Source organism: Tiliqua scincoides, chromosome 11 (genome assembly GCF_035046505.1).
Source record: "Tiliqua scincoides isolate rTilSci1 chromosome 11, rTilSci1.hap2, whole genome shotgun sequence".
Classification (NCBI taxonomy): Eukaryota; Metazoa; Chordata; class Lepidosauria; order Squamata; family Scincidae; genus Tiliqua; species Tiliqua scincoides.
The window spans coordinates 14045024-14058816 of record NC_089831.1 but is presented as its reverse complement, the minus strand read 5'-3'; the positions used below and the strand labels follow the sequence as shown (position 1 = coordinate 14058816).

Sequence of the window (13793 nt, the reverse complement as noted above, 5' to 3'; positions counted from 1 at the left end):
ATTTTGGCACATGGCATTCAGTAATGATTTCTGGGAAGTACCAAATTTCAGGGAGGTAGCTGACTCACAGCCTAATCCTAAACTGCCCGGTGCCCAGAGGAGCAGCAGCACCAAAATGGCTACTGCTGCATCCTATTGGTGCCATGGCAGCTGCTAGAGTCTCCTTGGGGAAAGGGGCATTTATTTCCTTCCCCCAAGTAAGGGCATAGGCCCTGCAATGAGGCTTCTCAGGTCTGCGTCGTCTATTTTGCTGGCACAGAGTTGAGAGTCTCCACGTCAGGCCAGAAGGAGCTCTGCTCTGCTGGTCCCACTCCCTTCCTGCCCCACTTCCTCCCCCTGCCCCACCCTCCTCTGCCCTGGAATGCCTCCCCCCTGCCACGACAAATCTCTCTGCCACCCAGAGCTCTTCCCTTGCTCCATACGGTGTGCAGTGGGAGTGCGGCTGGTACTGGGCTCAGCACTGACTGGCACTGGGCAGGCACCAGCGCCGACTTGGCACAGAGTGTCAGGGGCATGCCTTATGGCATGTTTGTTACACCCAGTGCTGGCGTCGAGCTTGGGATTGGGCTCTCAGTCTGTTGTTACTGCTTTTCAACACATGTTCACAGAATAGGTTTATACAGTACAATCAATCAAAATCAATCAATCAATCAATCAATCAATCAATCAATCAATCAATCAATCAATCAATCAATGGTTCCCTGTCCCCAAAGGGCTCACAATCTAAAACAGTTGTTAAAATATTCTGTTACTGCCAACATGCAAAGTCTCCTAACAGTTTAAAAACCAACAGATGGGTTTATTCTGGCATCAAGCTTTCAGAGACAAGAGTCCCGCTGCCGTTCAGGACTTGGTTCTGGAGTTGGACTTAGACCTGGAAGATCCAGGTTCGAATCCCTGCTCAGCCATGAAGCTTCCTGGGTGACCTTGGGCCAGTTACTCTCTCTCTCTCTCTCTCTTAGCCTCCTCTACCTCACAGGGTTGTTGTGAAGACAGAAGGAACTATGTACGCCTCCTGAGCTCCTTGGAGGAAGGGTGGTAAAAACACTGACTTGGATGCATGAAATGTTGTCCTCATCTGATAGGCACCTGAGTACAGACAGAGAAACAAATGGTGAAAAGTTGGGGCCAAAAGGCCAGGCAATGTGAGCTGCCCAGCTTGCGGCGTTTCTATGCCCGGCGGTCATTGCGTATAAGAGGAGCTGTGACCATTCACAACAGCAGCAATCTGTTGTGTGATTACGTTTCTGACAGACTGTGATGATCTTTTGACTAATCTTGCAAACATTGATGCTTTGCAAAAAGAAAAAAAAAAGAAGGGTACAGACTGTACTTCTGGTATCCAGTGGCCTTTCAGCCCCACTGTTGACGTTAACTTGGAGGGAGCCCTTGAGATAACCCCAGAGCTGAGGATAACACCTCCTGCATCTGATGGAGCGGTGATAAAGTCCTCGGAGCCTCCTGTCAGGATCAAGCCTTTCAATTGAAAGGCTCCAGATTTTACGGGGCCCTTGGTAAACTGCCCTCTGTGGGACCCTCCTGTATGGGTGGCCCTGGAAAAGTCATTTTACCAGGACCACCACCCAAAGGCGATGGGCACAGAGGTGGTCTCAGGTAGAGGCACTGGGCCCCCCCTGAAGGTGTGGGGTCCTTGGCAACCGCCAGGGATGCTGACCCCGGCTGCTGGACCTGTCTGGGACTTTGTTTTGCACCCAGGATAAAGCAGCATCAGCAGGTTGAACTTGGAGGATGACTATGAAAAAATGTCCGCTTCCCCAAGATTCCTCCCCCCCCCCCTTGTGATTGTTGCCACCATTCAGGGCAACACAGCCAGGATCACACGATCTCATCTCATCGCTACCACTCGGTCCATCACCGAGAGACCAACCGGATCCGCTTGTGAGCCCGAGTTTTGTGACTGTGACCCACTTTGGGAGTCCAGGATGGTACCAAAGAGGTGGCCAACGCTGGCACTCAGTTGACACGCGTGACCCAGCGGCTTCCGACGATCCCCACCCTCTAGCCCGTGGGATCGGGACCCGCCCCCGCCCCCCACAGCCTGCAGGTCCTGGAAGGCGCCTCCCCCAGCCGGGGCACCCCCGAGAAAGCGCCTGCCCCTCTCCGGCTCCCTGGCAGCCGGCCGGGCGCAGCACGTGACTCCTCCGCAGCCCGGCCAGCCCAGGCTGCTGGGAGGGGCGGCCGGGGAGGCGCTTCCCCCGGCCTGGGCTCTGCCCTGCCCCGGGGCGGGGGGCCGGGCTGCATCGGCCGGGAGTGTGCCCGCTCCAGCGGGGCATTTAAATGCCAGCCGGTGCCCAGCTGGGAGCAGCGCCGGCCCCCGAAGACACCCTCGCCGGAGCGAAGCGGTGCCCGGCCCGATCGGCCCGCTCCTCCGCGCCCCCGCTGCGCCCACCTGCCAGCCTCCTCCGGGCCCCGCTTCGCCTCCGCCGCCGGGCTGCGCGCTCCCTCCCGGGCCGGGCACCATGAGATCCATCCCCGCGCCGGCGGTCCGCTTCCTCCGCTCCTTCTCCAGGGACAGCTGGTAAGGCAGAGGGAGGCTCCGCTCGCCTGCAGACCCCCAAGGGAGGGGTGGGGGGTCCCCGATCGCCTGGGGGGGCGAAGGCGCTCCCGCCACCGCGCGGCGCCCCGAGGGCTCCCTTGGAGACGCCGAGCGCGCCCAGGGCGCATCCCGCCGGCCCTCCCGTCTCCCTCCGCCAGCCAGAGGGGCCTGTGGTGGTCCTGCCCGGGGTTTTGTCTGGGGGAAGGTCCTGCACGGGAAATCCGGAGATCCGGACCGGGGAGGGGGGAAGGCAGGGAGGAGCGCACGACGAGGCCCTTCTGGCTCCCTCTGGCTGAAGCAGGGCTTTGTTCTGGGTGGCATCCCTGCCTGCCACCGGGAGCGCAGGCAGCAAGCGCAGAGATGCTGGAGGTCATGCTGCCCAGCCCGGCCACCCCCCCCCCCGCAGGACTCCCCAGACCACATGCTGACAGTGCCTTTCTCTCACTGAGGTTGGGGGTTTGTGTGTCTTTCGGGGGGGGGGGGGGAAGAAGACCTTCCTTTAAACCATCCTTGCCACAGGATGTGGTGATGGCACCTGGCCTGAGCTGGGGGTGGAGTCTGGCCTCGATGCCTTGAGAAGGGGACAGGACACATTTCTGGAGGAAAAGCCCATCACAGATTCCCAGCCGTGATGGGTGCGTGTAACCTCCTGATTTTAGAAGTAGGCTGCTTCAGAATGCCAGGTGCAAGGGAGGGCGCCAGGATGCAGGGCTCTTGTGGTCCTGTGAACTTCCAGAAGCATCTGGTGGGCCCCTCTGAGATACAGGGAGCTGGACAGAGTCCTGATTTCAGAAATGGGCTATTTCAGAATGCCAGATGCAGGGGAGGGCACCAGGATGAGGTCTCTTGTTATGTGGTGTGCTCCCTGGGGCATTTGGTGGGCCACTGTGAGATACAGGAAGCTGGACTAGATGGGCCTATGACCTGATCCAGTGGGGCTGTTCTTATATTCATATGTTGGACCAGATGGGCCTTTGGCCTGATCCAGCAGGACAGGAGGACCCCTAAGAACATAGGGGTTCTTGGAGAGCAGGACCCCTAAGAACATAAGTTCTTAGGGGTTCCCAACTTTTAGGAGCCCACAGACCACTGAGGCAAAAATGGGAGTTGTCATGAACCAATGCAACCCCTCACCCCCTGCGCACTCAGAATACAATTAAATTGGTAATAATTACAGAAGAGTTATTTGAGATTTTTTAGATTTATTATTTCTAGAGAAGATTTGATGGGTGCTGCTTTGTTGACAGCTGCAGCTGTAAGTGGTCTGTTCTCCGCCCTCTCTGGTGGTCCAAGGGTCACCTGTTCAGCAAGATGCTGAAAGAGATCAAAGGCAATCTTTTTTTTTTTTTTGGGTGAGACCTCACGGACCACTTCTCAGAGTATTGCAGACCACCTGAGGTCCACGGACTATGGACTGGGAACCAGTGCTTAAAACAGGCGCAGAAACATACGCACTCACACTGGGCTTTGTCACATCCCTTATGAGGAAAGGTGACAGCGTTTGGGGCTCTTCAGTCTTGAAAAAAGGCATGGAGCGGGAGACATGACTGAGACATATAAAACTATGCAGGGGATGGATTGAGTGGATGGAGGGATGTTATTTTCCCTCTCACACAAGGCAGAGGAACCAGGGGACGTCCACTAAAATTGAGTGTCATGAGAGTTAGAATAGACAAAAAGAAATATTTTGTTAGACAGCATGCTATTAATCTGTGGAACTCCTTGCCACAGGGTGTGGTGATGGCACCTGGCCTAGATACCTTTAGAAGGCAATTGGACGGATTTATGGAAGAAAAGTCCATTGCAGGTTATAAACCAGGTTATAAGATGGGTATACCTCCTGGTTCTGGAAGTAGGCTACCTCAGAATGCCCGGTGCAAGAGAGTGGCAGCAGGATGCAGGTCTCTTGTGGTGCTCTCTGATGCATCTGGTGGCCACTGTGAGAGACAGGAAGCTGGGCTAGATGGGCCTTTGGCCTGATCTAGAGGGCTTTTAAAGCATTTGGGACAGAGGCCTGTGCTGTGTACCTGGATAAGGCCCCACTAACTGGGAAAAGAGGCATCTTTTAAGTCATAAATGATCTTTGATTTAGCAAGAGGGAGCAACTGAGCTTCACCCTAACATCCATCCCAGTGGCTGTTGCTGGTGCTCCCCTTTGTGTTTCCTTTTAAATTCTGTTAAGCCCCTTTGAGTCAGGAACCCCCTTTGTGTTTACCTCGTAGTGTAGACTGCTTTGTGAACTTGTGTGGTGGGTTGAAAAGAGGTATGGGGGGCAGGGGGTACATTGTACCTGGGCTTGGGGTCAAAAAGGGGACATAGGAGTCCAAGGGAGCCTAAAAGGAGTCCTGTTAGCCAAATTCACATTTGAAGGGAGAAGGAAAGGGGCCCCACAGAAACTTTGAACCCCCTGGTAAAATTCTTCTCAGTGGCTTTGAGAGGTATAGAAATATTTGAATAACCATAGTATCATGGCACATCTGCATGAGTTCAACCAGAAAGATCTGTGTACCACTAATAATCTAGGGGCACAATCCTAACCCCTTATGTCAGTACTTTCCAGCACTAGCATAGCGGTGCCAATGGGACGTGTGCTGCATCCTGCAGTTGGGTGTCACTCACGGAGGCCTCCTCAAAGGAAGGGAATGTTTGTTCCCTTACCTCAGAGCTGCATTGCCCTTATTTCAGTGCTAGAAAGCACTGACATAAGGGGTTAGGATCACGCCCTAAGATGCCGAAACTGGATTCCACATCACCCAGGTCTGTAATTCCGGTAGAAACCCTACAACAGCTAGAATTCAGGAAATACCTCTTTTTGGGTTAACCACCAGCAAACCACATGTTCACAACCAGTTTGGGAAAATGGCAATCTGTCTCTCCTCACTGACAGACCCCACAGAACATCATGCCATAACCCTGGCAAGGTTCACTGTTATTCCCTCAAGGGTGACAGTTGGGAGGTATCATAAGACCGTCTCTGCCCTTGTAACACGGGGTCGGTTGAAACTCTTCCACATATATTTTTCTACTGTCGTTGGCATAATAGTGCCCGCTCCACCTGTCTAATGCCCATCCTGGTTAATAGTGTGGGTCTTCCAGATATGGAAAAAATTAAGCTATTATTAAATGATTGTTCACCCTCAAGAGTTGAAAAAGGTTTCAAAATTCTTGATGGCGGTGATAACCCGTAACTGCTAAATGATGTTTTCAATCCTATCACTGAGAGGGTGGCAGTCTATCTGCAGCTGATGGTGGCAAGTAGACCCAAGAGAGGCTATCCAGTATATTTTATATGTTAGGCCACTGTGTTTTATATGGGACAAATACACCTAACTTATTCAGTTGATGTGTATTATATATCATAGGCTTGTACTCACTACTTTGTTGTGTTGTTGCGTTTGTGTTTGTTATGTATGCCAATAAAGGTCTTATCTATCTATCTATCTATCTATCTATCTATCTATCTATCTATCTATCTATCTATCTATCTATCTATCTAATCACATGTTCACAAACAATGTCTAAAAACCCACATCTTGCTTATAGGGGGAAAAGGAGGGTTTCTTTGGCTGCAAAATCCCCATGGAGTTTGCATTCTTCCACTGCTTTTGAATGAGATGCAGAGATCATTTACAGCTTTTTGCCAAAAGGCAACATTCCCACAGCAATTTAGATCACGGAAGGAATAAGAAGATGGTTCCCAAGTCCAAAATCTATAAGAAAAAAAAATACAAGCAAGATAGCAGCAGCTGGAAGCAACACTATGCTAGGGTGAAGAGGGACAGTTGGTCTCCCTTGTTAAATGTATGAGAGACACCGCTTTAAATGGTGCCCTTTTGCTCCAGTTTGCAGGGGGAAACTATTCTTGTGGGTGTTCACCAGCAGAGGAAAAATATTGCATTAAAATTAATCTCTGGATGAGTGATTTTCAACCTTTGCCCTGATCACATCAGGTGGCCTTAGGTCAGCCTCAGTTCCCCAGCTGCAGAATGGGAGTAATCCTTGCTCACCCTGATCAGGCTATTGTCAGAACTGCATCAAGATCAATGCATGTGAACCACTTTGCACGCTCAGCAATGTAAAGTATTATTTTCTAAATCGAAATCTTTCGTGCTTTCGAGCAGCAATTTTCAATCTTTTTCATCTCATGGCACACTGACAAGGTGCTAAAATTGGCAAGGCACACCAGCAGTTTTTTGACAATTGACAAGGCACACCACCCTGCTGGTGGGGGAAACACATCCTTAATGGCCCTATTAATAAATTATCCTACCCCAAATTCCCGTGGCACACCTGCTGATCATTCACAGCTCACCAATGTACCCAGGCAAACTGGTTGAAAACTGCTGCTTTAGAGGATGAGCTTCCTCTAGGCAGTGCCTCCTTTACCCAGAGATGGCCCCAAGTTCAATCTCCGAGTAGCTCAGGTAAAAGCCCTTAGCTCTAAAATCTTGCATAGAGCAGCTGTCAGTACAGTTCTAAGCGAGTTGATCCGGAGGACTGACTCAGTATTGCCTCATTTATTTCTTATTTTTATATTACCCTTCCTTCAAGGAGCTCAGGGTGGTGTAAATAGTTTCTCCCCTCCTTTTGTCCTCACAACAGCCCTGTGAGTTTTGGTGAGACTGAGATATAGTGATTGGCCCAAGTTCATCCAGGAAGCTTCATGGCTGAACGGGAATTTCAACCGGGATCTTCTAGGTCTAAATCCAACTTCCAAACTGCAGCACCATCCTGGCACTTGCCTGCGTTCAATATGAAATTATGTGCCTGAATTCATATCAGCTTTAAGACAGAGTGATATGAGTTTGGAGTTTGGTGACGAAGCATCCATAGGCATTGTTCCTCCATTAATTTATATCTTAAAAGACAACTGGGCCCACTATCACCCGGTCAATAGTTGTTACTTTTATTCCTGGGCTTGTTGTTATTTACAAAAGTTGTTCATCCATAATAATAATAATAATAATAATAATAATAATAATAACAACAACAACAACAACAACAACAACAACAACAACAACAACAACAACAACAACAACAACAACTAGGTATTTATATACCGACTTTCTGGTCATTGGATTACTCCTCTGACTTTATTCAAGGCGGTTTACATAGGCAGGCGTTTCTAAATCTCTCAAGGGGATTTTTACAATCATAGAGGTTCTCTCTTTCAAGAACCAACAACATTTCAGAATGGATCTTCCTGGTTTGGTCTCACTTCTGACCTCCAGTTCTCCCAAGTATATTTACAGGTTGCCTGTGAGAGTCCCAACTGCAGAGCATGCAAACAAGCGAACATAATAGTATATGAGCAGTAAAGGTACAGTTTGATCTTTAACTCCCACAACTTGCCTTTAATTTCATACCAGTATTCTTCACTAGCAAACAGACTTACCCATAACCCCTTCCCTGCTACTTTCTGTGGAGTGCCTGTAACTTACATCAAGTAAACTTTGCCCACAGTACTTGGGTCAGCTTGTTGTTGGCAACCTTCAGTCTCGAAAGACTATGGTATCGCGCTCTGAATGGTGGTTCTGGAACAGCGTCTAGTGTGGCTGAAAAGGCCGATTCGGGAGTGACAATCCCTTCCACACTGGGAGCAAGTGCAGTCTGTCCCTGGTCTGTCTCCCTGGCTATGGGCCTTCCTTCTTTGCCTCTTAGCCTCAGACTGTTGGCCAAGTGTCTCTTCAAACTGGGAAAGGCCATGCTGCACAGCCTGCCTCCAAGCGGGCCGCTCAGAGGCCAGGGTTTCCCACCTGTTGAGGTCCACTCCTAAGGCCTTCAGATCCCTCTTGCAGATGTCCTTGTATCGCAGCTGTCGTCTACCTGTAAGGCGCTTTCCTTGCACGAGTTCTCCATAGAGGAGATCCTTTGGGATCCGGCCATCATCCATTCTCACAACATGACCGAGCTAACGCAGGCGTCTCTGTTTCAGCAGTGAATACATGCTAGGGATTCCAGCACGTTCCAGGACTGTGTTGTTTGGAACTTTGTCCTACCAGGTGATGTCGAGGATGCGTCGGAGGCAGCGCATGTGGAAACTATTGGATCAGCTATGGATTTATTATCTAGCCCATTTTGGCGTCACCAGGAAAATGCATTCTAGATGCAGAGTCCTGGACTGGAAGGGGCTAGAGGCTTATCTAGGCTGACTTTCTTAATCTTATCTGAAGAGGATATCACACTACCTTCAGGGAGATACCTAATCTCAGTTTAATGATTCCAAACCACCGTGATAATACTGGCTCCCTGGGGAAGCATTTACAGGAGTTCCTGATTCTAAAAATGACACTTCGAACTGTTGCACTTAATTATCCAAATGCTTCAAGCTTTGGGGTTGTGTGTTATCAAGACAGAAGAATCATTTCTTGCCTGGCACTGCTCATAACTTTGATAGGTAAATATTTGTAATTATAGGTAACTATAGTAATTATAGCTAACTCTCAGGAAAATATATTAATCATATTTAATATATATTAAATTAATTTAGTAATTCAATTACTAAATCAATATAATATATTATAGGTACCTATAGGAAAAAAAATTATAGGTGACTAAAAGGAAGGTAATCATAGGTAACTATCAGGAAAAAATCCAAAGACCACATTCTATTACATCATTTTTATTAAGACCCACATGACACAATATCTTAAACAGCTAGCTTTTAATTAAATAGGAATCATTCGTTGGGCTGGATGGCAAGAAAAGCAAATAAATAAATAAATAAATAAATAAATAAAAGAGGGCAAATGCTGGACCCCCCAATACCACGTGGCTGGAACACATTCCACCATTAAACATGTACAATCCCATACAGAAGGTGGCCCTGCTTGCCATTATCTCCAGACAGTGGTTGGGTCATCAGTCCGTAACCCTTGTTTTAGGTTTGTCTCATACACTGAGATTTATTTGACAATTATGGAATGATCTTTCTCTAAATTCTTTTCAGCACCTTCTCAGCTGTCCTCTTTGAAATGCAAGCCCTATAGCTGGAGATACATAACTTTCCAGCACTGATAATATTATACAGGTGTTTGTTGGCATCCTTCAGTCTCGGAAGACTATGGTGTCACGCTCTGAATGGTGGTTCTGGAACAGAGTGTCCTCTCCAGTGCGCGAAGCCTGGGTAAAGTAGGTATGGAGGATAGGCTGTTACCCATGCAGCAAATCCCCCCTCTCCACTGAAATGGTCCAATGGAAAGGCAGAAGCCAATATGGTTGGTTCCAGTGGCGTCGCAGGAGTTGCCAGAACGTGACTGTGTTCAGCCATGAACTGCCTCAGGGACTCCGGCTCCGGATTTTGCCTCGAGGTTGACTCCTGAAGCCTTTTCCATAACTGGATGTAGCCACAAGGCAGTGGAGGTTTGGGATCAGAGTTTTCCTTCTCTCAGATGAGCTGCCTTCCCAGGCTGACGAGTCCCATCTACCCGGTGGCTGTTTAGTCGCCTCTTACGACAAGTACAGCCAAACTGAGGGTGTAGCTATACACCTATACAGGTGCAGCAGTGTATGAAGTGGTCATCTATTGAGTTGGACCATCAGCAGTCCTGTCAGCATTGACTGACAATATCTCCCCAAGGTTTCACAGGAGTTATTCCTGGCCCTGCAGGGATTAAATCTTGGCATGCAAACCTTCAGCAGGTCCTCCTGCCCTGAGCTACACCCTTTGCCTAGTGCAATGTATCCAAATGCATATTTATTCATGTGCATCTAGACATCTTTTTGCCACTGCTTTACATGCAGAATTCATGCTGCACAGATTAACTACTTCCGCTGGCAACTTCTCCTATCAGTGGTTTCCAAGACAACCTCCGTTCAGATAGCCTGAATTCTAGAGCATGCACCTGGCGTCTTTTGCGCACATGACTGGGTGTCTCGGATTTCTTTCCATTGCTGAGCACTCTCTACCAGGGCCCCCTGTCTCTTGATACTCAAAGGGGTCATGTCGTAGCAAAGGCCAAAGAAACATCTGACTGATGGGGAATTGTTGCTTAGATTTGGAATCCAGAAATGAAGAACAGAATATAGTACAGCAGAGGAGAGTCACAGGGCTTGGACTGACGTCCTTCTTGGTTTCAGAAGTTGTCCAGAGTGCAGTCAGAGGGCATCGGAGCTCGGCCAGGCAGTGCTCATCAGAGGGTCCGCCCAGCTGGGCCAGTCCCTGAACTCTTTAGTGTTGGCAGCAGCAGGGATGTGAGTCAACCAAAGGACTCATGCTGTTGCTGTAGCCAGCAGCCATGTGCAAGCAGGAGAATAACTTCAGAGTCCCCTAGCTGAAGGTATCACTCCCACCACTTGCCATTGCCTCCAATCAGCTTGAGTGTGTGTGTATGTGGGGGTGTGGGGAGTTCAGGACCTTGTGCCAGTTTGGCACCGACGCTGAGTGCAGGTTTAAACTCCCTTTCAGGCACATCCATGTGGACTTCTGAATCACGCATTACACACGAGCATTGGTTCTGCTACCAAGCCGGTTCCCAATCAGTACTGAGTGAGGACTCTGAACTCCTTGGCTGCCTGCCAAGTCTATTGCCAAGGCTGGGTCGATGAGTGTGGCACCTATGTTAGTGTGATGATTTATTCACCCTAGAAGATTTTTTTCTTTTTCCAAAACAAATAAGCAAAAAACCCAGGTGTTTGAATTTGTGGCATGTGACGTGCCAAATTTGTTGCTCAAAGGAGGGACCTCAGCTCCAGACAGAGCACCAGCTTCACCTGCAGAAGGTCCTGGCTTCAGTTCTTGCCACTGCCGAGTAAGACTGGAAAAAACCCTAGAGAGTTGCTGCCAGTTCATGTTGGTATGATGAAACAATGACTGACTCCATATACAGCAGCTTCCTATGCAATGGGCAGCCCAATCCTAAACTGCGCTGGTACAGTCAGGTCACATGACCTGCAGTGTATCCTATGCAGGTGAAGTGCAGGCTAGAGATCACCTCAGGGTAAGGGGATGTTTTTCCCCTTACCCTGTGTCGAGCCCCAGCCTGCCCTATTTAGCTGGTGCAAAACCGAGCAGCCCACGTAGGGCTGCCTGGGTTGGAGCCGGGGGTTAGAATACGGCATCCCACCCTGCTCCTGGGCCCACTCTGTCTCCCATTCTGCTCTTTCCCAAACCCAGAAACACCCGTCCCCACCCCTGGAACGCCTTCCCCCTACCCTCTCCCACTGCCTCCCGATACAAACCCATCTGCCTCAGCCAACACAGGGATAGGATCTGGCGATGGCAGGCCGATGCACGTCTTTGTGCCAAAATGGACTACTTCCAAGTCGGCCCAAATGTGCTTTATGACACATCTGCGATACTCGGGAGTCGGCACAGGGGGCCTGCACCGGCGCAGTGCGATCTTAGGATTGCACGCTTACTTGGAGAATGGGAACTTTTCAAAAAGGAAATTTTTATGGTTTTCAAAGGATCAGTGGTGGCCACTCCTGCCACTCCTCAGCTTCTGGTACTCCAAGCTGCTCCCACTTGACTCACTCAGGTCTGCCCACTCAAGATTCCCACTGGCTCCAGCTGCATCATTCAAGAACGCTGGAATCCTTTTTGTGCTCAAATGACCTGGGAAAAAGGGGGCTCCTTTAGTGGTGCGTTGCAGGATTCTTAGAATGGGTGCGGGCTACTTAAGAAGATCACTCAGTTACTCATTATGAACAAGGAACAACTTTGGAATGGAAGAATAAGGGCTCTTATTTGGGTTATTTTTGACATTAGCACATCATACAGTAATTGCGCACATTAAGTCTCGGGCTTCGTGAGAGGGCTTTAGACGTTTCTGATGTTTAGGAGGAAATAATGGATCATCATTCAGTTCCTTGAATGGGACTGACTTGGTTTCGCATCTGGCTCCTTGGCCAACTCTGAGCCAAGCTGCAGGTTAAGTGTGGTTTAAAAGGTGCAGAAGAAGGCAACTAAATTCATTTTGTTTTTATTTTATTTTTCACATTTTTTTTACCACCTTTCCTCCAAGGTGCCCAGGGTAGTATACATAGTTTATCGCTTTTGTTCTCATAACAACCCTGCAAGGTAGGTGAGCCTGAACCAGGTAGCTTCATGGCTGAGCTGCAATTCAAACCTGGATTTTCCATGTCTCATTACTGCACCAGTAAGCTTGTGACTCAGCTTCCCCTGAGGGCTGGGGATAAGAATAGGCCCTCAGTTTGGCTGTACTTGTCATAAGAGGCGACTGAACAGCCACCGGGTAGATGGGACTCGTCAGCCTGGGAAGGCAGCTCATCTGAGAGAAGGAAAACTCTGATCCCAAACCTCCACTGCCTTGGGGCTACATCCAGTTATGGAAAAGGCTTCAGGAGTCAACCTCGAGGCAAAATCCAGAGCCGGAGTCCCTGAGGCAGTTCATGGCTGAACACAGTCACGTTCTGGCAACTCCTGCAACGCCGCTGGAACCAACCGTATTGGCTTCTGCCTTTCCTTTGGACTATTTCAGCGTCGTGGAGAGGGGGGATTTGCTGCATGGGTAACAGTCTATCCTCCGTATCTACTTTACCCAGGCTTCGCGCACTTCGCTACACTCTCACATAATACCAGAACCAGGGGACATCCACTAAAATTGAGTGTTGGGCGGGTTAGGACAGACAAAAGAAAATATTTCTTTACTCAGCGCGTGGTCGGTCTGTGGAACTCCTTGCCACAGGATGTGGTGCTGGCGTCTAGCCTAGATGCCTTTAAAAGGGGATTGGACGAGTTTCTGGAGGAAAAATCCATTATGGGGTACAAGCCATGATGTGTATGCGCAACCTCCTGATTTTAGGAATGGGTTAAGTCAGAATGCCAGATGTAGGGGAGAGCACCAGGACGAGGTCTCTTGTTATCTGGTGTGCTCCCTGGGGCATTTGGTGGGCCGCTGTGAGATACAGGAAGCTGGACTAGATGGGCCTATGGCCTGATCCAGTGGGGCTGTTCTTATGTTCTTATGTTCTTATGAGAGGACACTCTGTTCCAGAACACTATTCAGAGTGCGATACCATAGTCTTCCGAGACTGAAGAATGCCTACAAGAAGCTTGTGACTTTAGAGCAGTGGTACTCAAACGTTTCCGGCCAGTGGCTCCCTTGACCCCCGTGGCTGTTGGCCATGACTCTCCATTATGTTCCTGAGGGCTGGAAGTGACATCATTAAACAGGAAGTGGCCAGAAATATTAACTATATTAACTATATTAAATATAATATTATAATATTATATTTATTATAATATAATGTTAAATATATATTAACTATATTA

The 13793-nt window shown here is 49.1% G+C and overlaps 1 protein-coding gene across 2 annotated transcripts in view; it reads left to right on the top strand.

The window, feature by feature from the left end:
- Positions 1-2174: 2174 nt before the first annotated feature.
- SLC37A2 (solute carrier family 37 member 2) overlaps positions 2175-13793 on the top strand; it is a 50022-nt gene continuing 38403 nt past the window's right edge. For both annotated transcript variants that reach the window (XR_010794975.1, XM_066639321.1), the window contains exon 1: positions 2175-2539. Coding sequence is in view for 1 of the 2 variants with exons in the window: in XM_066639321.1 (XP_066495418.1) it covers positions 2481-2539 (59 nt within the window). In the remaining variant the exon portion in view is untranslated. The remainder of the gene's footprint in view (positions 2540-13793) is intronic.